This window comes from Oncorhynchus keta, chromosome 25 (genome assembly GCF_023373465.1).
Source record: "Oncorhynchus keta strain PuntledgeMale-10-30-2019 chromosome 25, Oket_V2, whole genome shotgun sequence".
NCBI lineage: Eukaryota > Metazoa > Chordata > Actinopteri > Salmoniformes > Salmonidae > Oncorhynchus > Oncorhynchus keta.
The window spans coordinates 8060464-8084877 of NC_068445.1; the positions used below are offsets into that span (position 1 = coordinate 8060464).

The 24414-nt window shown below is 43.3% G+C and overlaps 1 protein-coding gene and 1 non-coding gene across 7 annotated transcripts; one reads left to right on the forward strand and one right to left on the reverse strand.

Moving 5' to 3' along the window:
- Positions 1–245: 245 nt before the first annotated feature.
- On the reverse strand, positions 246–18442 carry LOC118358079 (solute carrier family 28 member 3-like). Of its 6 annotated transcripts, none has more exons than XR_008078812.1 (17): positions 18197–18428; positions 17063–17121; positions 16875–16966; positions 10892–11081; positions 10603–10747; positions 10318–10431; positions 9399–9476; positions 9201–9281; positions 8879–8959; positions 8552–8677; positions 6352–6482; positions 6084–6252; positions 5752–5949; positions 5234–5315; positions 4825–4923; positions 753–4728; positions 246–580 (listed from the first exon to the last, which is right to left on the reverse strand). XR_008078812.1 is itself a non-coding variant. In XM_035735508.2 (17 exons), exons 1-17 carry the CDS (start codon positions 18263–18265, stop codon positions 478–480), a joined length of 1932 nt encoding a protein of 643 aa, XP_035591401.1. In that variant the 5' UTR covers positions 18266–18421; the 3' UTR covers positions 246–477. The 6 variants fall into 6 exon arrangements, 5 of the variants coding, with proteins under 5 accessions (XP_035591401.1, XP_035591402.1, XP_052334535.1 ...); XM_035735508.2 differs by having other exon boundaries at positions 4614–4728; positions 18197–18421; XM_035735509.2 differs by lacking the exon at positions 4825–4923 and having other exon boundaries at positions 4614–4728; positions 18197–18438.
- A 1731-nt stretch (positions 18443–20173) lies between these two features.
- LOC118357820 (uncharacterized) lies at positions 20174–23494 on the forward strand. Its single transcript, XR_008079816.1, has 2 exons — positions 20174–21305; positions 22593–23494. It is a non-coding gene; the product is annotated as an uncharacterized LOC118357820 (transcript).
- Positions 23495–24414: the final 920 nt, after the last annotated feature.

Genomic DNA, 24414 nt, shown 5'->3' on the forward strand with positions numbered 1-24414 from the left:
ACCATATTAGGAATTAGAATACATGGGTACAAAGCCTGGCCATGGGGAACAAAAAGACAGACTGACACCTGGTCAGCTGACTTGGTCCAAAAACACACACGTATACCAAAAGAGATTGCTGTAGTGCCACCATGTGGTCACAAGCTATATAGGTCTCAGGAATGATTGAATAAAATATAGTATTACAAATAATTCATCTAAAAATAGCAGAACTCTAATGACATCAATATGAAACACACTTTCAATGCTCTGAAATATCTTTAATATCTTTACATTTAGAAAAAAAATGTCATTGTAAATGTCATGTAATTTCATTACAAACTTTCTCAAAATGGACAACTTAAACTGTATCAGGATCTTTACACTTGACTTGTGACAAGAACGAGGTCAGGGTGCTTCCATTCGCCACGCTCCTCTTTCCATCCTTTTCTGTCCATCCTCTGCTCTCCATTATTTTCTCTGTCCTCCTCCTGCCTCTCAGGGGACCAGGCTGCAGTTGAAGAGTGGAGAGGACAGGATGGCGCAACAGCCATTGAGAGAAGCCATACTGAATCTTCCTTCCAGAGTCATGTTAGAAGGGCTACACACACACACACACACACACACACACACACACACACACACAGGTTTAGCAAGGTTGGTAGTACATGGACACACACACACAGCACATGCCCTTTTGCACCTCGCAGCCCTCCTTTTATTTAACACAAACATTCCATTCCATTAGTTTTAGCTATACTTTCTGAATTGACCTTGTGGCAGCTTCCACAATATCGGATGATTTGTTAGATCCCGATCCCGTCCCGATGTCACAGAGTGGCTACAGATTATAGTGGGTGTATCGACAACGAAAGTGAGCAGCTGATTGGCAGAGTGTCACGTTCGTTAGCATGAATATCGGACCAGGGCGCAACGTATGTTGAGTTCCAAATGATTTGAATTATAAAGTGAAACTTAACAAAGACAAAAAAACAAATAAAGCATAAACTAACAACAAACCGTGAATACAGAGATGCTACGTGCAATAACTCAAAACAATATCCCATAACACACAGGTGGAAAAAATACTACTTAAGTTTGATCCCCAATTAGAGACAACGATAACCAGCTGCCTCTAATTGGGAATCATACTACAACACCAACATAGAAAAAACAAACTAGAATCCCACATAGAAAAATTAAACTAGACTTAACACCCTGACCTACTCTGCCATAGAAAATAAAGGCTTTCTATGGTCATGACGTGTGACACAGAGTCGAGTGTTATGTGCAGGAAGTTATACCCTTTCTGTTAAATTTTAAATTTTCGGGTTGAGCCGAGGAACCTTTCAGGAATTTGCATGTCTTAACAGCCTCTGTCTTTTGATTAAAGTAGCCTAAATAAAGTTAATCTCAAATGATGTAGCTAGCTATCCAGGGGCGCAACTTTCACTGGGGTCGGGGGGACATTACCCCCCCCCCCACACAGTTTTATAATTGCTCTGTGATACAAAACATGACTTCGATGTGCTTTAGGACCATGTGGACACCTAAGAGTAGTCAAGTAGGCTGTTTTCCGCCTTCAGCCGTCTGGATTTAGGACCGCACAGACACCACGGAGTATGTAGACATGTTATATGAATGGCTGGCATATAGGACAAGCACAGGAGAGATGAACAGAGGCAGCTGCTGTCCGTGTTGCGCTTTTTCTCTGATTTGTAAAGCAAGCAGAGCAGAAACTGGCTACTCTTTAGTTGATCAATCTAGCTGGCAAGGTAACTGCTGTTTGTCAGAAAAGTGCAGCTTGTACTGTAACTGACATACTACGTTAGTTAATGTTTCATACCATCTCGACTGATGTGAATGAACTACTAGCAGCTAGTTAGCTAGCTAGTAGCAACCACAGCCAGTTCAGCTCTAGCTAGCCTCTTGGTATTTGTCAGGTAGCAGTATCTATCAGCTGTTGTGTGTATGGAAATGTTTTGTAGCCTTTGTTTTGTCCTGTTTCAACAGAAGTACATTTGATCATGTATCATGGTACCATTAGTTAGCGGAGTTAGTCAAAAGTTAGCTAAGGTTAGCTAGCTAGCTCACTAACGTTAGGTATTAATTTTGCCTCAATTACACGAGACCTGAATCAAACAATGAAATCAGCAGCCAATTGACTGAAGACTGATGTTTTCTGTTGTTTTTTTCAGCTCAATGTGAGTTTTTATTAGTCAGTATAGCAATGTAACGTTAGTGATCTGTCAGTTTCCCTAGCTAATTCCCTACATTTCACACATACACAGTATAAACAGCTCTACAGGCGTCACTGTCATGGTGCACATGTCTTAGCAGGATGAGATGGTAACCGGTGTTCCTGCAGGGTCAGACAGCCAGGGAAGACCACTCTACAGAGCTCAGGTACATTTTGCAGTACATTATAATCAGTGAATGGATACAAAGTTCCATCTTGAGTTGATGGGTAGGCTACAGTCTGGGATAAACGGTTATTTAGATTGCTGAACCATTGATTATATTCATGTATAATATAATGTATAAATGTACACCAATGTAATTATTTGTCATGCCTCCTCTGAGCAGGATCAGATGGTGACAGGGGTCTCAGGCAGCCAGGGAAGACCAGTCTGTGATGGAGCTGAGGTGAATCTTTGTAGATACAACACTTTATTTTCTCTGTGCAGCAAACACCGGGCAAGCAAGAAGCTTCAAACTATTTTAAGGCAGTCTGACAAACCTCAAGTTGATTACCAAACTGTATCAAGGGTTGATAGAGGCTTTTCCTGATGACACACAACAAGTAAAACAAAAATGTGAGGAAGACCTGGAAGACAGTACTGATGATAATTAATGGATACAGATATGTTTGAATGCCCAGTCATGTTTATATCATCCCAGACATAAATGACTGCAGTTTAAGACCATCCATAGAACATACTACATGCCAGTGAAACTGAATATCATGCACACAAATGTAACTATTCTGCTGGAGGTGTAAAACACTAACACTGGACCTATTTGCAGACAGTGCATTTGGAAAGTATTCAGACACCTTGACTCTTTCCACATTTTGTTACGTTACAGCCTTAATCTAAAATTGATTGAATTGCTTTTTTTTCTCCTCATCAATCTACACACAATACCTCATAATGACGAAGCAAAAACAGTTTTTGAAATTTGTGCAAATATATAAAAAATATTACATATGTATTCAGACCCTTTACTCAGTACCATAAACAATTAATGAACATGCACCTGTGGAATGGTTGTTAAGACACGAACAGCTCACTGACAGTAGGCAATTAAGGTTACAGTTATGAAATCGTAGGACACTAAAGAGGCCTTTCTACTGACTCCGAAAAACACCAAAGGAAAGATGCCCAGGGTCCCTGCTCATCTACGTGGATGTGCCTTAGGCATACTGCAAGGAGGCATGAGGACTGCAGATGTGGCCAGGGAAATAAATTGCAATGTCCGTACTGTGAGACGCCTAGACAGTGAGAGGACGTGTCTTTTTTTGCTGAGTTTATATTAGTCAGAAGGCCCCTTATCTAGCAACAGTTACCACAAAGGGCAAATAATCCAAATGTAAAAATGTGAAAGTATGATGTAAAAGCACAATGTAGTCATTGTGAACAGTAAGCCCATGATGAACAATACACAACTGTATAGTTGCTAATTGCCTCTGTGTAACAGTGGTGAAGGGCAAACCTGTAAGATGACAGAATCCAATATTTCTTTGTTTTTTTTCAGATATTGTGTGAGGATCTCAACCCTCTGGTTCCCTGCAGAGGAGAACGCCTGGGGGATCACGTGTTGGCCTCTCTGTGGCTGTTGGCAAACCAGGAGAGTTTTTGTGGTGTGGCCTACCGCTTTGGCCCAAACGCAGGACAACGGGGTGATTTCGTGAGACATTTGAGGGGCAGTGTGGCACAGCCATCAACCGATGGGCCAAACCGGCTGGATGCTACAGACGATTTTGTGAGAAGGCAACAAAAAAAATTACATCTCAAGCTTGAACAGTCTGATTTTTGCTGGGATTTTTTAAATGATTATGCTAATTAGATTTCTGCGGGCCGCAGACATCGACTCTAGGGTATATTATTAAGGCAGACTTCTAAAACGGAATTGAGTGAAGTAGCAGCGAATAGGGCTATGTTGAATGATGAACAACTAATGAGCACGGAGAGCTTTTGAAGTTTGAAGAAATGAACTTATAGCCTTTCTTTCAGTCTAATAAGGGCCATTCACTTAATTTTGTAGCTTTTCGCTAGCTTTTTGTAAGTAGTTAACTGCTCTCCTCCAAGTTCAGCTGGAATTTAGCCCGAAAGGATATGATTAATGTCATTGGTTAAAGATATGACATTGAATATCAGATCTCAACAACAATTGAAGTGTTTAACCCCACCAGTACCACATCTGTATGTTGTCATGACAGCAAAAAAAGACAGTGACTGAAATACTGGACATATCCATTTTGTTGTTGTTGTACATTTGTGTTTTAATTTGATAAAATGCGGGACATAATTGTTTGGTAGTGGGACGCGGGACAAAGGGCCAAAATGTGATACTGTAGCGCACAATCTGGTGGTCACCCTACCCCCGCCAACAAACATGCACACTGGTTGTACCTGTGGTAGAGCTCAGTACAGCAGGTGAGGAGCTGAGTGCTGTTAATGACTAATGTGGAGTTGAACTCTTCCTTCAGGAAGTCTTCACACAGCAGCTCTGGGATATACAACATACCTGGGAAGACACACAAACACACATACAACCATGACGTCACCACCGAGGATAATGCATGGTGACAAGTTTATAACGCACACTGTTTTTGGGGTTTACCTGCGATGCACGCTGTCATGAAGCATGCCACCGTGCCTGAGATAAGAGCTCTGATGGCACACCTGGAAATATCACCCCTCCGCTCTGGGGCCATAGCCGCTATAGCAGGTAACGTTACAAAAACGTTTGAAGAAACACTACATCAACCATTCTGCCACAGTACAGCCACGACACTCCAATGAACAGAGACCGTGTTACAGCAGGACAACATTGCGATGGTTTAACATACAGTAACATCTTTGAAGAACCTCACAAATGAAACCTATTCTTTCAAAATCATAGTGGTGTCTCAACAATACTATAATATCAATAGGGACAAAAACACACTGCATTTGGAGTGCCCAGGGGGGAGGGGCTAGAGGTTGATTTGAGATCCAGGACAGGACAGATGTTAGAGGGCTTGACTCACAGAGGCCTCCGATCATCACACCCAGAGAGCTGATGTTCGCGAAGCCACATAGAGCATACGTCGCTATGGTTTCAGAATGGACCTGGGGGACAGAAAACAACCTGGGTCTAAGTCTTTAGATATATATTCAATATGCAACAGCCAATCGTCATCCATGCAATACGCAACAAGCCATTAACATTACACGTGCAAAAGTGAAATTACCATAAATTTGATGCACAAAATGTATCTGTTACTGAAGCACACAATGTCTCTTCACCAAATACAAGCAAATGCAACGATAAATCCTTGATACAGAGAGCACTCGTAATATCAGATCGGACTTGATAATATCAGAACTGATTTAGCGGTCCAAAAATATTTCCACCATTTATGGAGAGTTTGATGTAGACTTGAATAAAGAAAGTAGTCTGTGTGTGTTTGTCTGTCCGTCCGTCTGTCTATCTAGGAAAAAACAGATAGCCAAATATAAATTCAGTGCCCGTATTACCACTTAGTGACCCCCTGACATCACTCACCGATAGGTACTGCTTAACGTCATCCACGTACTCTGGGCCTCTGTCCTCTCTCCTCTTGATGAGTTTTGCCAACCTCTCATAGGCCACAAACTCATTGAAGAAGGTCTTGTAGCCAATCAGCTCGCCCACCATGAAGCTGTCCTCCCAGGCCACACCCATCAGGAAGGAGAAAGGCATGAATACGTACGAGCAGATGATCTGTCATCAGAGAGAGAGAGAGAAAGAGAGAGGGACAGAGTGTCTTAGAGAATCATTGATTTCTATCCAGCTTGTATTTAGTGTGTCTCTGTGTCTGAGTGCTTCTATGTACATGCACTCTTGTGTGTCCTCACAGAGAAGCTGAGCTGGGGGTAGTTGAACATGTTGCCCAGCCATGACAGAGCGGCATTGAGGAAAGCGAGCAGGGCCAGGAAGGCAATGAGGTTGACAGCGATGTTGGCCACCAGGACAATAGAGGAGGACGCTCCGCGAGACGCTGCCTCCAGCAGGTTACTGCCCTCCCTATACAAAACCAGAAAAGACACTCAGGCTTATATTAATTAGGCAGACATTGGTTCTTGTGTGCATACATGCGTGTATGTAGGTGTGTCAGTGTCTCACCCTGTCTCCAGTTTGAGGCCTTTCTTGGCTGTGACTTTGGGGATCTCTGTCTCTGGCCAGAAGGTTTTGGCGATAGCCAGGGAGGCCGGGGCTGACATTACGGAGGCTGTCAGCAAGTGGGATGCTTCAATCTGTATGTGTGTGTGTGTGTGTGTGTGTGTGTGTGTGTGTGTGTGTGTGTGTGTGTGTGTGTGTGTGTGTGTGTGTGTGTGTGTGTGTGTGTGTGTGTGTGTGTGTGTGTGTGTGTGTGTGTTGGGGGGTATATGTGTCGAATGTGAGGGGTAAGGAAGAGGTGAAGCTCAACATTTTAAAGGCCCAGTGCAGTCAAAAACATGAATTCCCTGTGTTTCATATACAGTGCATTTGGAAAGTATTTAGACCCCTAGAATTTTTCCACATTTTGTTAGGTGACAGCGTTATTCTAAAATTGATGATAAAATAAACAATTTAATAATCAATCTGCACGCAATACCCCATAATAACAAAAACAGGTTTTTAGAAATATCACTTTTACATAATTATTCAGACTGTTTACTTCTGAAGCACCTTTTGCAGCAGTTACAGACTCATATCTTCTTGGGTATGACACTACAAGCTTAGCACACCTGTATTTGGTGAGCTTCTCCAATTCTTCTCTGCAGATCCTCTCAAGCTCTGTCAGGTTGGATAGGGAGCGTTGTTGTGAAACAATTTTCAGGTCTCTCCAGAGATGTTAGATCGGGTTCAAGTCCGGGCTCTGGCTCTGGGCCACTCAAGGATATTCAGAGGCTTGTCCTGAAGCTACTCCTGTATTGTCTTGGCTGTGTGCTTAGGGTTGTTGTCCTGTTGGAAGGTAAACCTTCTCCCCAGTATGAGGTTCTGAGCACTCTGGAGCAGGTTTTCACCATGGATCTCTCTGTACTTTGCTCAGTTCATCATTCCCTCGATCGCTTGACATTTAGGCCAAAGAGTTGGTTTCATCAATGAATCTTGGTTTCATCAGACCAGAGAATCTTGTTTCTCATGGTCTGAGAGTGCTTTAGGTTCCTTTTGGCAAACTCCAAGCGGGCTGCCATGTTAATTTTACTGAGGAGTGGCTTCCGTCTGATCACTCTACCATAAAGTCCTTATTGGTGGAGTGACCGTCGGGTTCTTGGTCACCTCCCTGACCAAGATCCTTCTTCCCCAATTGCTCAGTTTGGCCAGGCTGCCATCTCTAGGAAGAGTCTTGGTGGTTCCAAACTTCTTCCATTTAAAAATGATGGAGTCCAGTGTGTTCTTGGGGACCTTCAATGCTGCAGAAATATATCCCCAGATCTGTGCCTCGACACAATCCTGTCTCGGAGCTCTACGGACAATTCCTTCAACCTCATGCCTTGGTTTTTGCTCTGACATGTAGTGTCAACTGTGGGACCTTATATGGACAGGTGTGTGCCTTTCTAAATAATGTCCAATCCATTGAATTTACCACAGGTGAACTCCAATCAAATTGTAGAAACATCTGAAGGATGATCAATGGAAACTCATTTTGATCAATGGAAACTCAAGCTCAATTTCGAGTCACATAGCAAAGGGTCTGAATACTTAGGTAAATATGTTATTTCTGTTTTTAATTTTTAATTAATTTGCTAAAGTGTAAAAAAAAAAAAAACTTTTTGCTTTGTTATTATTGGGTATAGTGTGTAGATTGCTGAGGATTTTATTGTATCCATGTTCTATTAACGTAACAAAATGTCAAAAAATTAAAGTGGTCCAAATACTTTCCGAAGGCTCTGTATTTCACAGCTATAAGGAAGGTGTCTTATTGAGTCGTTATATAAATGGATTATTCTACATTTAGAAAAAAATATAAGTAATTTCAAGCCTTATTCATACGGTTCTGTTGATTTGGAAATGTCAAATTTGACATTTTATTTCCTATTTTTACTTTGTACTTGAGCTTGTTTGACTACACCAGAAAGGTGAGATTTTAACCTTTCTTGGAGTATGCAGCCTTACTAATTATTGTGCATGGCCCTCTCATGATAAATATTTACTTTTGGGGATTACATAGATTACATTGAGTTACATTTAAGAGACACACAGTCTGAATAAGCAAAAGGTCAATTGGGTGAGAGTTCAGTTGTGTCTTTGGTAGAAAACAAAGGTTTGAAATGGTTTATTGACTTTCCTCCTCTTCTCTCTCCTCCTGCCTCCCCTCATCACCCCTCTTCCACCTCACCCCAAAAGAGATGAAGGCTCCCAGTACACTGCCAGCGATGGTGGAGAACCCTCCTGTCATCACGGCATGGATCTCTGACAAGGTCAGCTGAGAGATGTACGGACGAATTAAGAGTGGAGATTCTGTCTGTGTGTGTGTGTGAGTGTGAGTGTGAGTGTGAGTGTGAGTGAGTGTGAGTGTGAGTGTGAGTGAGAGAGAGAGAGAGAGAGAGAGAGAGAGAGAGAGAGAGAGAGAGAGAGAGAGAGAGAGAAATAAATACTCCTTTGCTTGACTGTCATGGATTTCTCTTTTGCTGCCGAGCACATCTGTCACTCATACTATTCTCACCTGTCCCACAAATATGTTGCCAGCGGCAACCATGGACTCTGTGGGAGAAGTTCCCATAGTAATCTGCATCATGAAGCCCACCTGGAGGTATGCACAGACAAACATAAACAATGGTGCGAACGTTTCTGTGCCAAAATGATGCTGAGGTATGAAACAATAATGCTGGTCACATGAGCAGATATCGGGGGAAACATGTCCCCCCCGTCCCCCGGTAAATTACAACCTTGATACAGTACTATGTGGAGGCTGGATCATCCTTGTCTAATTTAGTCACTTGTATGATGATTGAACACGATTTTAACGTATGTGATGTTATGAATACCTTGAGGATGAGCCACTGCATGAAGCCAAGGTGGTAGAGCATAGAGATGACAGTGCTGAAGAACACTACAATAGGCAGAACCTGAAAGCAGAGAAGAAGACAAATAACGACAGTGTTGGGTTTCTGTCTTTTCTTTTCTCTTCATGTCATTTTCTCACAGTCTCTCACGTATACAGACATACTCATATGATCCTGTACCTGGAACGCAAAGAAGTGGTCTGTGTATTTGTCGCCGAACACAAACCTAGAGCCGGTGTCAGCGTAGGACAAAAACACCTGGGTGAGAGAGGAGAGATGTTTCAACACAGACTGAACTAATGAGGTCACTTTCCTAACAGGTCTACTCTACTGTATATCTGCTACGGTTGCTGGGACAGGGGACAGGGTAATGTGATTATGCTGATGTCACGCCCTGGCCTTAGTATTCTGTGTTTTTGTTAGTATTTTGGTGAGGACAGGGTGTGACATGGGGATTTATGTGGTTTGTTTTGTCTGGGGTTGTTTGTAGTTATGGGATTGTGGTTAGAGTAGTACTCTAGGTAAGTCTATGGTTGCCTAGAGTGGTTCTCAATCAGAGGCAGGTGTTTATCGTTGTCTCTGATTGGGAACCATATTTAGGCAGCCATATTCTTTAGGTCTCTTGTGGGTGATTGTTCATGTCTCTGTGTTTGCACCAGATAGGGCTGTTTTGGTTTTTTCACATTTCTTGTTTTGCTAGTTTATTCATGTATAGTGTCTATATTAAAGAACCATGAATAACCACCACGCTGCATTTTGGTCCGCCTCTCCTTCACCTCAAGAAAACCGTTACAGCTGATGAGAGTGACATTAGCAATGTGGTCCAAATGAAAATGAGGGCCTTTGTGCTGGCTAATATTTGTAATATCAATCCAAATGATGTACATTTTGCCCTCTGCTTGACTCTCCTTGGATAGTACACAGTAGATGTATATTATAATATATGCCATTTAGCAGACGCTTTTATCCAAAGCGACTTACAGTCATGTGTGCATACATTCTACGTATGGGTGGTCCCGGGGATCGAACCCACTACCCTGGCGTTACAAGCGCCATGCTCTACCAACTGAGCTACAGAAGGACCACATTGATATTATACCTCCACTTGATGGCCCAGCCAGTCTACAGCGGTGAATCCTGCTTTGGTTCTGAGGATGATGACTCCAAACAAGAACTGTAGCGCCACACCCCACAGTAAAGTTCGCCATGACACCTATAACACACACACACACATAAACACACGGGTAGACACACGCACAAGCGTACAGGGAAGCACACACATAAACATACACCCACCAGGTCACTCAGAACTACAGCGAATGGTCTTTGGAACGATACAGCGTGGACACATTAGGGGTGTTTGTGTTTTGCTGGTTTGCCATACCCTGAATGGGTTCCTTGAGAACACCAGCATGAGCATTACGAAGCAGAGGAGTCCAGAGAAAGAGACTAGCTGCCGCGATCCCTGTTTGGCCGTGTCAAACACCAGCCAGCACACCACTGCCACCAGCAGCAGCACACACACCACCCTGCACCGACAGACAGACCAACCGGAGGTAAGAGAGCAGAGGGACAACCACAAGGATCACCAAAAGGACCACGCATCCAGGAAAATGTTCATACTATACAGAAAAGAGAGAGAGTGAGAAGGAGAGAAAATGCAGTTCTCCCACCATTTGACCCAGAGCCAGTGTGTGTTGAGGGTGTCCCTGGCGGGTTGCAGGGCGTCCCAGAGGCGTTGTCCGTAGCGGCCCATCAGCCAGTCCCACAGAAGAAAGAAGACAGCCAGCAGGGTCACCACCAACAGGGCCAGAGCACGCTGAAAGTTCAGCACACATGCCGCGATCACCACGGCAAAGTAACCTGAAACACATACAGGCTGTGTCCGAAATTGCACCTTATTCCCTATTGAGTAGTACTTTTTACCATTTGGGGTATTAACATACTGTAAGTATAGTAGAATACACAACATGCAATTTAAAAACTTGGTAGCGCATCAGGTGTTTTCCTTGACCTTTTAACAGGCACCCTTATCTGGAGCAACTAGGGTTAAGTGCCTTGCTCAAGGACACATCAACAGATTTTGACCTTGTTGGCTCTGGGATTCAAACCAGCTACCTTTCGGTTACTGACCCAACGCTCTTAACAACTAGGCTACCTGCCACTCTTTTGTCAGTCACTCAGTTAGCCCGTGTCAGCTAACATTTTCTTTACAATGTGGTAATTAATGAAAAGATGGTCTTCAATAACTTGAAGAGTAGCCTCGATAGGCATCATTTGGCTGCCATTAAACGTGTTAACTCAATCATCGTAATTTACACAGGCAACATTTCCAGTCAATTTAGTGAAATACAATTTATTTCAGTTGTAATATGTGCTTTTCTTTCATTTAGATTAGTCCTATTTCAATTTCGTTGTTCCTTATAGGATGTTACCTCATTGGGGCAGGAGTATATATATATATATATATATATATATATATATATATATATAAAACCTTTATTTAACTAGGCAAGGCGGTTAAGAACAAATTCTTATTTACAATGACGTCCTATCCCGGCCAAACCCAGACGACACTGGGCCAATTGTGCGCCGCCCCATGGGACTCCCAATTACGTCCGGATGTGATACAGCCTGGTGTAGGCCTAGTGAACGCAGGCAATGACATTTTCCACTGTCTAGTAGCCTACCTGTCACGTCCTGACCTTAGTTCCTTTTTCATGTCTCTGTTTTAGTTTGGTCAGGGCGTGAGTTGGTGTGGGCATTCTATGTATTTCTGTGTTTGACCTGGTATGGTTCCCAATCAGAGGCAGCTGTCAATCGTTGTCTCTGATCTCCAGGTTCTCCCGCCTGTCTGGCGCTTCCAGAGTCTCCCTCCTGCCCGGAGCTGCCAGAGCCGCCCGTCTGTCAGGAGCTGCCGGAGCCGCCCGTCTGTTAGGAGCTGCCCGTCAGTCAGGAGCTGCCGGAGTCGCCGTCTGTCAGGAGCTGCCGGAGCCACCCGTCAGTCGGGAGCTGCCGGAACCGCCCGTCAGTCGGGAGCTGCCGGAGCCGCCCGTATGTCAGGAGCTGCCGGAGTCACCCGTCAGTCAGGAGCTGCTGGAGCCACCCCCCTGTCCGGCGCTGCCGGAGTCTCCTGGCTATTCGGGGCCCGCTGCAAGGGTCTCCAGTCCGAGGTCGGCGGCGAGGGTCGCCGCTCCAAAGGCGCCACTTAAGTGGGCCAAGATTATGGTGGAGTGGGGTCCATGTCCCGCGCCAGAGCCGCCACCGCGAATAGATGCCCACCCAGACCCTCCCCTATGGTTTAGGTTTTGCGGCCGGAGTCCGCACCTTTGGGGGTACTGTCACGTCCTAACCTTAGTTCCTTTTTTATGTCTCTGTTTTAGTCTGGTCAGGGTGTGAGTTGGGGTGGGCATTCTATGTTTTGTAGTCTAGGTTTTGTATTTCTGTGTTTGGCCTGGTATGCTTCCCAATCAGAGGCAGCTGTCGATCGTGGTCTCTGATTGAGAACCATACTCAGGCAGCCTGTTTTCCCACTATGGTTGTGGGTAGTTGTTTTCTGTGTCTGTGTTGTACCATACAGAACTGTTTCGGTTTTCATTTATTTCTCTTGTTCTTTTGTTTTCAGTGTTCATTTTAAGAAATATATTATGGACACTTGCCACGCTGCGCATTGGTCCGATATTTCCTACTCCTCCTCAGAAGAGGAGGAAAACCGTTACACTACCAAGCTGGCTTGACACCATACTAACATCAGATCAGCTGGTCTGATCAGTTTATTCCGCTGTTCTTTTTGTTGTAAACACAGTTCTTTTCGCTCGGAGCTCCCTTTAGTTGCATGTTAAGAAATCCGCCGGTAACCGGCAGGTGCGCGTTATGTTCTGCCTGTTCATTGCAATGCACCCATTGTTATTGTTATTATGGTGCTGACTTTTCGCTTGGCTCTCTCTATCGCACCCAATGCTGTAATACAGGGACGTGGGCCTGGGTGGACACAGGCCCACCCACTGGGGAGCCAGGCCCTGCCAGGACCACCCAATCAGATTGAGCAAAAACTTAAAAAATATACATTATTATTTAAAAAACATAGTCCTCAGTATTGTGTATAACAAAAAAAAATGATCTTGAAAAACTCCCGTTCTTAACCATTACAAGCATACCCAGAGCATGGTGCAGCCACCACTGCTTGAAAATATGGAGAGTGGTACTCAGTAATGTGTTGTATTAGATTTGCCCCCCAAAAAACAACTTTGTATTCAGTGATAAAAAACTTAATTGCTTTGCAAAATATTTTGCAGTATCAATTTAGTGCCATATTGCAACAGGATTAACGTTTTTTATTCTGTATAGGCTTCCTTCTTTTCACTCTGTCAATTAGGTTAGTACTGTGGAGTAACTACAATGCGGTTGATCAATCCTCAGTTTTCTCCTGTCATAGTCATTAAACTGTGGAACTGTTTTAAAGTCACAATTGGCCTCATGGTGAAATCCCTGAGCGGTTTCCTTCCTCTCCGGTAACTGAGCTAGGAAGGACGCCTGTATCTTTGTAGTGACTGGGTGTATTGATGCACCATCCAAAGTGTAATTAATAACTTTACCAAGCACTAAGTGATATTTTTTTTACCAATTGGTGTCCTTCTTTGCAAGGCATTGGAAACGTCCCTGGCATTTGTGGTTGAATCTGTGTTTGAAATACACATCTCGACTAAGGGACCTTACAGTTAATTGCATGTGTGGGGTACAGAGACGAGGTAGTCATTCAAAAATCATGTAAAAACCTCTAAAAGTCTAAGCCTATATGGAATTGTTTTAAAATGGTCATACCATGGATCATTTAGCAGTTTGATATGGAATTTTAGGACCTGTAGGTATAAAAAAACAAAAAAAACATCATTTTTTTCGGGACCCTGTCTTTCAAAGATAAATGAGTAAAAGTCCAAATAACTTCACATATCTTCTTTGTAAAAGGTTTAAACACTGTTTCCCATGCTCCGTTTGTTCGGACAGCCACCTCTTGGCAGAGTCTGGGAAGATGTTTTTACCCTTCACCAGATATATGCCAGCTTTAACATGCACGGGGAGCAGCATGTTGAAGAAATTCACAACACACACAAGGTCAGCAAGAAAAGAAACGTCCTCTCACTGTCAACTACGTTTATTTTCAGCAAACTTAACATATGTAAATATTTGTACGAACATACAATTCAACAACTGAGACATAAACTGAAAAAAAAAAAAGTAACAGTCAGTATCTGGTGTACTGCATTAAGTACTGCAGTGCATCTCCTCCTCATGGACTGCACCAGATTTGCCAGTTCTTGCTGTGGGATATTACCCCACTCTTCCACCAAGGCACCTGCAAGTTCCCGGACATTTCTGGGTGGGAATGGCCCTAGCCCTCACTAGGGTCAGGATGAGCCTGCAGGAAGGGTACCACATGAGGGAGGAGGATGTCTTCCCTGTGACACAGCGTTTTGATTGCCTGCAATGACAACAAGCTCAGTCCGATGATGCTGTGACACACTGCCCCAGACCATGACGGACCCTCCACCTCCAAACCGATCCCGCTCCAGAGTACAGGCCTCGGTGTAACGCTCATACCTTTGACGATAAATAAAAATCCGACCATCACCCCGGGTGAGACAAAACCACAACTCGTCAGTGTAGAGCACTTTTTGCCAGTCCTGTTTGGTCCAGCGACGGTGGGTTTGTGCCCTTAGGCAACGTTGTTGCCGGTGATGTCTGGTGAGGACCTACAAGCCCTCAGTCCAGCCTCTCGCAGCCTATTGAGGACAGTCTGAGCACTGATGGATTGTGCATTCCTGGTGTAACTCTGGCAATTGTTGTTGCCATCCTGTACCTGTCCCGTAGGTGTGATGTTCGGATGTACTGATCCTGTGCAGGTGTTGTTACACGTGGTCTGCCACTCGGAGTATGATCAGCTGTCCGTCCTGTCTCCCTGTAGCGCTGTCTTAGGCGTCTCACAGTAATTTATTGCAATGTATTGCCTGGTCACATCTGCAGTCCTCATGCCTCCTTGCAGCATGCCTAAGGCACATTCACACAGATGAACAGGGACCCTGGGCATCTTTTTTTGGTGTTTTTCAGAGTCAGTAGAAAGGCCTCTTTAGTGTCCTAAGTTTTCATATCTGTGACCTTAATTGCCTACCGTCTGTAAGCTGTTAGTGTCTTAACGACCGTTCCACAGGTGCATGTTCATTAATTGTTTATGGTTCATTGAACAAGCATGGGAAACAGTGTTTAAACCCTTTACAATGAAGATCTTTGAATTTAAAAAAAATATAATTTAAAAATAATTTTTACCCCTTTTTCTCCCCAATTTCGTGGTATCCAATTGTTGTAGTAGCTACTATCTTGTCTCATCGCTACAACTCCCGTACGGGCTCGGGAGAGACAAAGGTTGAAAGTCATGCGTCCTCCGATACACAACCCAACCAGCCATACTGCTTCTTAACACAGCGCACATCCAACCCGGAAGCCAGCCGCACCAATGTACCGGAGGAAACACTGTGTACCTGGCAACCTTGGTTAGCGCTCACTGCGCCCAGGCCGCCACAGGAGTCGCTGGTGCGCGATGAGACAAGGACATCCCTACCGACCAAGCCCTCCCTAACCCAGACGACGCTAGGCCAATTGTGCGTCACCCCACGGACGCGGGGACCCAGGGACTCTGATGGCACAGCTGGCGCTGCAGTACAGCGCCCTTAACCACTGCGCCACCCGGGAGGCCAAGATCTTTGAAGTTATTTGGATTTTTAAGAATTATCTTTGAAAGACAGGGTCCTGAAAAAGGGATGTTTATAGTTTTTGCTGAGTTTATATATAGAATTGGGCTTTTAATACTTTACCCCATAGAAACGCATTGAAAAGACATTCATGAAATACAAAACAGACAGTCAAAAATAAATCATAAGGAATAAGGTTTTAAGTGTCTTTCCTATATCTAGGACATATAAGAAAGCTAAGGAAGAGGAGGAGAGCCTCTGCCTTTTTAAAAATATTATTTGACAATGTTCTTCTTTTAGTGTCTGTGTGTCCTTTGTTGTGTTTTGATTGGCTGGTGTAATGAAATGTCCCCTTTAGGGGATTATTAAGGTCCTATTTTACACAACAAAAGGCAAGTTAGTACTGTTAATGTTTCCCCTAATGGGGAAACTTGGTGAGATAATGGTCAGAGAATGATTTATGGGCAAGTTGTTGAAAGGTTTCTTTCTCTAAATACATCTTTGCCAAGGAGTAATGTGGAGCAAGTGTGAAAATCGCAGCCAAGTCTTTGAAGGGCTTTGTCTCCTATGTGGGTTTACAAGTTGATAAACTTTCCAAGCAGTATCCTCCAATTGCAGTGTAATGATACACCCTACTCTGAATCTGAACTTTTATAAACTGTAAAAAAAAAAACGTATATTGAATTTTGGATTATAAACTGTGTTAGACGTGTTGAGTCACATTTATTGATGGATGACTGTTGCAAGAAACACCCAGACTCCACATTGAAGTGATAGAAATTCACCCCCCCCCCCCATGTAATTACAGGAAATGTAACCATTAAACACCAAATACAGTATCCACTAACAACTGTACTGTTTAAACAGCTCATTACATGTCAGACTGGTCAGAGGCCTGTATTACATCTTTTACCTGCAGCCAAGACAATGCCCAACACCAGACTGATCCTAGTCCTGTGCTCCTCCAGATATCGGTGGATCCCTTCCATTCTCTTTTCCAAGAACCTGGAGGGATATCAAGCAGTACATACACTGTCACTTAGGGCTGTAATTTTGAGGAATTGCTTGAAAATAAGTTACAATTGACAAAACCATAGAGACCTTTTCTTTAGCTCCTCTGATGGCCGATGAGCAACTTCTACGTAAATGCAGACAGAGTCCTGTGACAGACAGACAGACAGACAGACAGAAAGACAGACAGACTATAATACCCAGAACTTTGTATGTCAGGTGCAAAAGGTATATTGTTAATGATGTGCAAATAGCGGGGTTATTGAAGCTGGTAAATTACATTATGGGCCTGTGAACTCCAAATTTTAGAGGTGCAGCGCTTGCGCTTGGCAACCTTGTTGGCAATTCAAGTCATGTAAACAGACTTGGATATAGGGAAGTATAGTCTGTCTGAATGTTCACTCTCACTGTGTATGTGCAACAGGTAAAACAAATATTATGCAATCACAGGTGTGATTTGTTTGCACATTGTGAGTTTAATCTCGTGTTGAGTTTATTATTAATTTGTTCAAGAAAAACTTCACTGTTGTTCATCGATTTCTCGTAATGATTTCCAGTAACTTTGGATGGGGAGAGCACATCACCTTCTGTCCACATTCAGAACCCACATATTTTAGGCAGAAGTTGTTCTCCCTTAGTCTGTTTCTGCTCTCTTGTCAAGGTAGCCTAGTGGTTAGAGCGTTCGACTAGTAACTGAAAGGTTGCAAGATTGAATCCCAGAGCTGACAAGGTAAAAAGCTGTCGTTCTCTCCCTGAACAAGGCAGTTAACCCACTGTTCCTAGGCCGTCATTGAAAAAAAGACTTGCCTAGTAAAATAAAAGAGAGCAAAACAGACTGGCACCCAGGCTATTTCTTCTATTGTTTGAGAACAAACCCACACTCCTCTCTATCAGAGTTTATCTCTTTGAAATGTAATTGATTTCAGGCAGTGAATGGAGTGTTACAGGAAGTGAGAGAGTAAACAATTGAACATGAGTGCATGAAAAGCCTCATTTTAATCATCCACACACTCATCCAAGGATTGCACACACATAGCACCAGAGTAGTACATTATATTGAATGAGAGAAAGGGTCAGCAAGTGAGTAGCATTTAAGTCTACAGCGAGTGGATATCGAGAATTGTGATTGTGCATTCATCTGTGTCTGTTTGTGTACCTGCACATCTACCTGTGGATGTATGTGTCTAGTGTGTTTGTCGAGTATGAGGATGTGTGTACCCTTACCTGAGAGTGGAAGGCCTGGTTGTCCAGCCCATTTCTCTGGCTATTCTCTGGTAAACCATTCAGCTCCATAGTAAACACCGACTGACTGCAGGTAGGCAGGAAGCTCTCTTATAGGAGACCTGCGCCCGCCTATTAGTGCAAACAGGGGTGCTTGTGTGTATGTGTGTGCGCGCGTGTGTGTTTCAAGTTCAGTTAGCTTTAGTTTAACTACCAGATTTATTTATTTTTACTTTCATGATTTTATATAAAATAAATACAATAATAAAACATATATATATTTTTTTTAACTAGAATGACGAAGCTGTAAAACATTATCCAAAATATAATAAATAATGTTTGTGTTCAATATGAGGGTTTCAGCATGAAAGATTCTACCAGCTCTCACAGTCTCACGTTAGAATTAGAAGTTGTTCCAAATGTCACATTTTGAAGTGTCTAAAGTTGAGTTTAGGCATTAACTCCACATTTTTATGGTTATGGTTAAGATTAGGCATTAACTCCAAATTCTTAAGTTTAGACATTAACTCTAATTGGTTAAGGTAAGGGTGAAGGTTTGGGATAAAATATCAAAAACAACTTTCTACAGCTGGATTTGAACTTACAACCTTTGGAATCAGAGGCAGAAGTGTATGTCTATTAGAGGTCGACCGATTATGATTTTTCCAGCGCGGATACCGATACCGATTATTGGAGGACCATAAAAGATGATACCGATTAATCTGACAATTTATTTATTTATTTGTAATAATGACAATTACAACAATACTGAATGAACACTTATTTTAACTTAATATAATACATCAATAAAATCAATTTAACCTCAAGTAAATAATGAAACATGTTCAATTTGGTTTAAATAATGCAAAAACAAAGTGTTGGAGAAGAAAGTAAAAGTGTAATATGTGCCATGTAACAAAGCTAACGTTTCAGCTCCTTGCACAGAACATGAGAACATATGAAAGCTGGTGGTTTCTTTTAACATGAGTCGATGCATATGACAGTCTTAAAGGGAAATGGCAACATTTTTCTACTTCATATTCATAATCTCCAGCCTCACCCCAACATATGTGAAAATGGTTTCTATGTTTTGTAGTAAAAAAAAAAGTGTTTCCAATGACATCATGTGATTTTAACCAAATTGGTTGATGATGTCAATGGAAACATCCATCTCCATCCTTCTCCTTTTGTAGATGTTGAGGTGGTGCTGGAGTTGGGGCGATTAAACAACGGAAGCCCATTCATTTTCAATGAAGGAAGTGAAGTGGGTGATGCAAGCATGGGCGAGGGACGTAAACAGGGCGGGACCCAAGTTGGAATAAACTGAACTTTATTATAATACTCTGCGACATCGCATCTTGATTGACCAATCGAAGCTCACTGTAGTTTCCAATCCCTGCTGGATTGGCTGTTGATACCTAGCACTACCTATCTTGCTTGATAGCTTGCTAGCACAACATGAGGGCGAAGATGGTGAGGCTATCCGATATGATGGCATTCCCGCAGTCAAATGACCAAATCGTCCTCTAGTGGCCTCATGGGTGGAACGTTTTTAATATTTTTCATAATTTATAGTTAATCAACATTATAGATTAAAAAACAGCCCAAAATCTGGTGTGTCTATGTCAAAGGGTTCAGTTATATTTCAGTCTTCGTTGATTTATATAAAGCGTAATATTAGGATGAAAACTCTAAATGTAATACATTTCAACTCTACATTGGACATGGTGAAGGTTTCATTTTCTTCAGCCCATAACCATGTGTGTAACGGTTTTCTTGAGTCGAAGCAGACCAAAACACAGCGTGGTTATTATTCATGGTTCTTTAATAAAGAAACTATACATGAATAGACTAACAAAACAAGAAATGTGAAGGAAAACAAAAACAGCCCTATCTGGTGCAAACACAGAGACAGGAACAATCACCCACAAAACCCAACACCAAACAGGCTACCTAAATATGGTTCCCAATCAGAGACAATGACTAACACCTGCCTCTGATTGAGAACCACATCAGGCCAAACATAGAAATAGACAAACTAGACATGTAACATAGAATGCCCACTCAGATCACACCCTGACCAAACAAAACATAGAAACATACAAAGCAAACTATGGTCAGCGTGTGACAATGTGTATGAGGTGTATACTTTTGTTTCAAAGTATATTTGTTTAAGACTAACAAGAAACACTGTGCGACCCTGATTTAGCCCACTGCAATAAAAGGTTGTCATGTTTTTGAGGAACTAGTACATGTCTAGTTACTCTAAGTGGGCTGTACTTGTACTCTTAATCAAGTAATTTCACAAGGAAGGAACTTACTTTTTACTGGGTTAATTTTACCAAATCACTTCAGTGACATAGATATGTATTATGATATATTATGTCACAGGGCTTGACATACAGGGCTGCCCACTGACCCAGGGAGATTTACGAATCCCTCCAGGCCAGTCAATCATCCACATCAGTGACCCAGTTGGACCGTAATGCTGTTTTAAATCTAGGCTTCATAATTGATGAAAAAACAGATGGCTTCCCGAAGCTGTTAGTTCGTTATGCCGATTATTTAGGCTATCACACACACGCAGCACAGCCTGAGGGGATTAGGCTATCATCTGGCAGGCAGCAAGAGAGTGCAACTCTTAATAACTGGTTGTCCGTTCACAAAAGCTCACAAAAGAACGACAGTGGTCGGGAAGGTAGGAAAGACTTTTCAATTGATGATATCTAACAGTAAATTATGATTTGATGGTGATTCGTATCAATCATGTCAGCATTTATTTTGCAAACTCTGCCATCATATGTAGGCTACGTCACTCTACATTGTAGCTTTGGCTACAGAAACACTACTAGTAGAGGGAGACAAGATGGCATCGCTGTGAGAGGGACTGTTTTCTCGCTTGTCCAAGCAACTTCGAGGGTTAGGTGTTTAACAGTCTAATATTGGCTATCAATGTGGCGAGAAACTAACAATAACTTGTTTTAACTACATAGGACAAGTTTGGAGTTCATTTTGGTCAAGTTGAATGCGAAGAACTTGGTAGAAGATGGAATATCCAAGTCTCACTGTCACGTCTACTCCCGCTCCTCCCCTCCGGTGTTCTACGTCGCAGGTATACCAACCACAGGTCCTGGGAACAATCATTACACGCACCTGCACATCAGTCACACCTGGACTCCATTACCTCACTGATTACCCCCCTATATCTGATACTCCCTTAGATTCTTTCCCCAGTCAGTATTGTTTTTGTGTTTCATGTCTATATGCTACTCGTATTTGTTATATTGTCCGATGGTCCGTTTATTATAAAACTCAACACCTGCACTTGCTTTCCGACTCCCAGCGTATACATTACAGAATACTGACTCCAACAATGGAAGCAGCAGGAAAACAATATCTCCCAGATGGTCGACGAACAAGGACACCTTGTACATCAACACCATGAACAGCTGGAACAACTGGGGACGGTTATGGAGGTGGCTCTTCGCAGTGTGCAACGTCTCAAACATGCCCGGGAGGCGTTGTCGTCAACTAGTGGAGGATACTCTACAACCAGTTGACCCAGCACAAAGCCCATTCTGCAAACCGCTCAGGTCAGCGATGCCTGTTTGTCCCTCCTGGATAAATATGACCGTACCCCATCTAAATGCAGTGGCTACATCTGTGCTCCCTCTACTTTACACACCAGACGGAAGCCCCCACCACCGAGTGGTCCAAGGTCGCCACGGTTATTTCTCTGCTGACTGGGCGGGCGTTGGAATGGGCCACGGCCGTCTGGGAGAGAGGAGGAGCTAGATTCATATGAGGGGTTCATGGCTCTGTTCAAAGGCATCTTCTATCATCCCCGGAGGGCAGAGAGGGGGTGGACACTTACTTCAATTACGGCAGGGGGACCAGACAGCTACTGAGTATGCTCTCACTTTCCAGACAGTGGATGGAATGAGCCGGTGCTTTGCACACTATTCAGAAGAGGTCTGTGCGAGGAAGTCCAGACGGAACTGGCCTGTCAAGACCACTCCAACTACTACCGCCATTTCATCAGGAACTTCAGCTTAGTCGCCGCCCCTCTCTCCTCATGGGTGGTCCCCGTAGGTTGGTGTGGAGCCCAGCAACCAATGTGTCCTTCTGTCTACTCAAGGGATGTTTCACCTCTGCCCCATTGCTCAAACACCCAGGTCCCATGATCTCCTTTGTGGTGGAGGTAGGATGCTTCAGAGGTGGGCTTGGGGGCAGTTCTGTCTCAAAGACGGGGTAATCCACAGAAATTGTATCCGTGTGCATATTACTCTAAGACACTGTCCCCTGAAGAGAGGAATTACAACGTTAACGAGGTGACGTGTAGGTTACCGCTTCCCAGTGACTACCGTATCTCACCATCTTTTTATGTCTCCCTTTTCAGGTCGGTGGTTCCTGGTCCCCCATCGACTTGGGAAACGAAGATCTGATGGACCCCCTCGCAATGTCATCCTGCGCTTCACTATGCGCCACCACAGGGACATCATCTGGAAAATGGCCAAGGGCAACAAGTTTCTGGACGAGAAGAAGCTCAGCATCAAAGAGGCTCTGATACCGCAGGATCGGACAGCCAAGGAGAAACTGTGGCCGCTTATATAGAAGGCACGACAAGAGGGAAAGCAGGCTGGGTTCAAGGGCCAAAACGCGTTCTTCGAAGGAAGAAAGATCACTTGAACTGTGAGTACTGCCAAGAGTACATTTACTGTACTACCGTGGGTAAATTTACAGTTTGAAATACAATTTATGAACACTTGCCAACAAAAAAATGGAAAAAAGGGATTTGTTATCCTGTTAACCACCGCTACATCAGCTGAGCATTGTTGGGCAATGTCAAGGTTCACTGTTTTATTGTTCACATTACTACATATGTTATATAGTTTGTGTCTTTCTTTTTTTAATGCTGGAGTTTGTATTCAACTCACTCAATATCGTTAGTCTGAATGCTAGGGGTTTGAGAGATCTTACGAAAAGAAAAGTTATTTTTACATTGCAGTAACTTTCACGCCCTGACCTTAGAGCCTTTTAATGTCTATATTTGGTTTGGTCAGGGTGTGATTTGGGGTGGGCATTATATGTTCTGTTGTCTATGTTTTTGTATTTCTATGGTTCTCAATCAGGGACAGCTGTCTATCGTTGTCTCTGATTGGGAATCATACTTAGGCAGCCTTTTCCCCTTTTGTTATTGTGGGAAGTTGACTTTTGTTCATAGCCCTGTGAGGTTCACAGTAGTTTCTTCGTTTGTTGTTTTGTTGGCGTCCTTTTAAATAAAAGGAAAATGTACGCTCACCATGCTGCACTTTGGTCCACTTCTTTCGATGGCCGTGACAGATTTGGTCTTTATTCAGGAAACTAATTCATGTGAAATCAAATTCATTTATATAGCCCTTTGTACATCAGCTGATATCTCAAAGTGCTGTACAGAAACCCAGCCTAAAACCCCAAACAGCAAGCAATACAGGTGTAGAAGCACAGTGGCTAGGAAAAACTCCCTAGAAAGGCCAAAACCTAGGAAGAAACCTAGAGAGGAACCATGCTATGTGGGGTGGCCAGTCCTCTTCTGGCTGTGCCGGGTGGAGATTATAACAGAACATGGCCAAGATGTTCAAATGTTCATAAATGACCAGCATGGTCGAATAATAATAAGGCAGAACAGTTTAAACTGGAGCAGCAGCATGGCCAGGTGGACTGGGGATAGCAAGGAGTCATCATGTCAGGTAGTCCTGGGGCATGGTCCTAGGGCTCAGGTCCTCCGAGAGAGAGAAGGAGAGAATTAGAGAACGCACACTTAGATTCACACAGGACACCGAATAGGACAGGAGAAGTACTCCAGATATAACAAACTGACCCTAGCCCCCCGACACAAACTACTGCAGCATACATACTGGAGGCTGAGACAGTAGGGGTCAGGAGACACTGTGGCCCCATCCGAGGACACCCCCGGACAGGGCCAAACAGGAAGGATATAACCCCACCCACTTTGCCAAAGCACAGCCCCCACACCACTAGAGGGATATCTTCAACCACCAACTGAAAGTGAAAGTGACGTAAAATTTTGGAAGTCACAATGGGGAGACATGGCCTATTTCAGTCATGATTCAACCCATTCTGCTGGTGTTTTGACACTTATCCACAAGGTTAAAGGAAAATCCTAGAATCCACATCTTCACAGGATGGGAAATGAGTCGTAGTAACTGTTCAAATGTGTA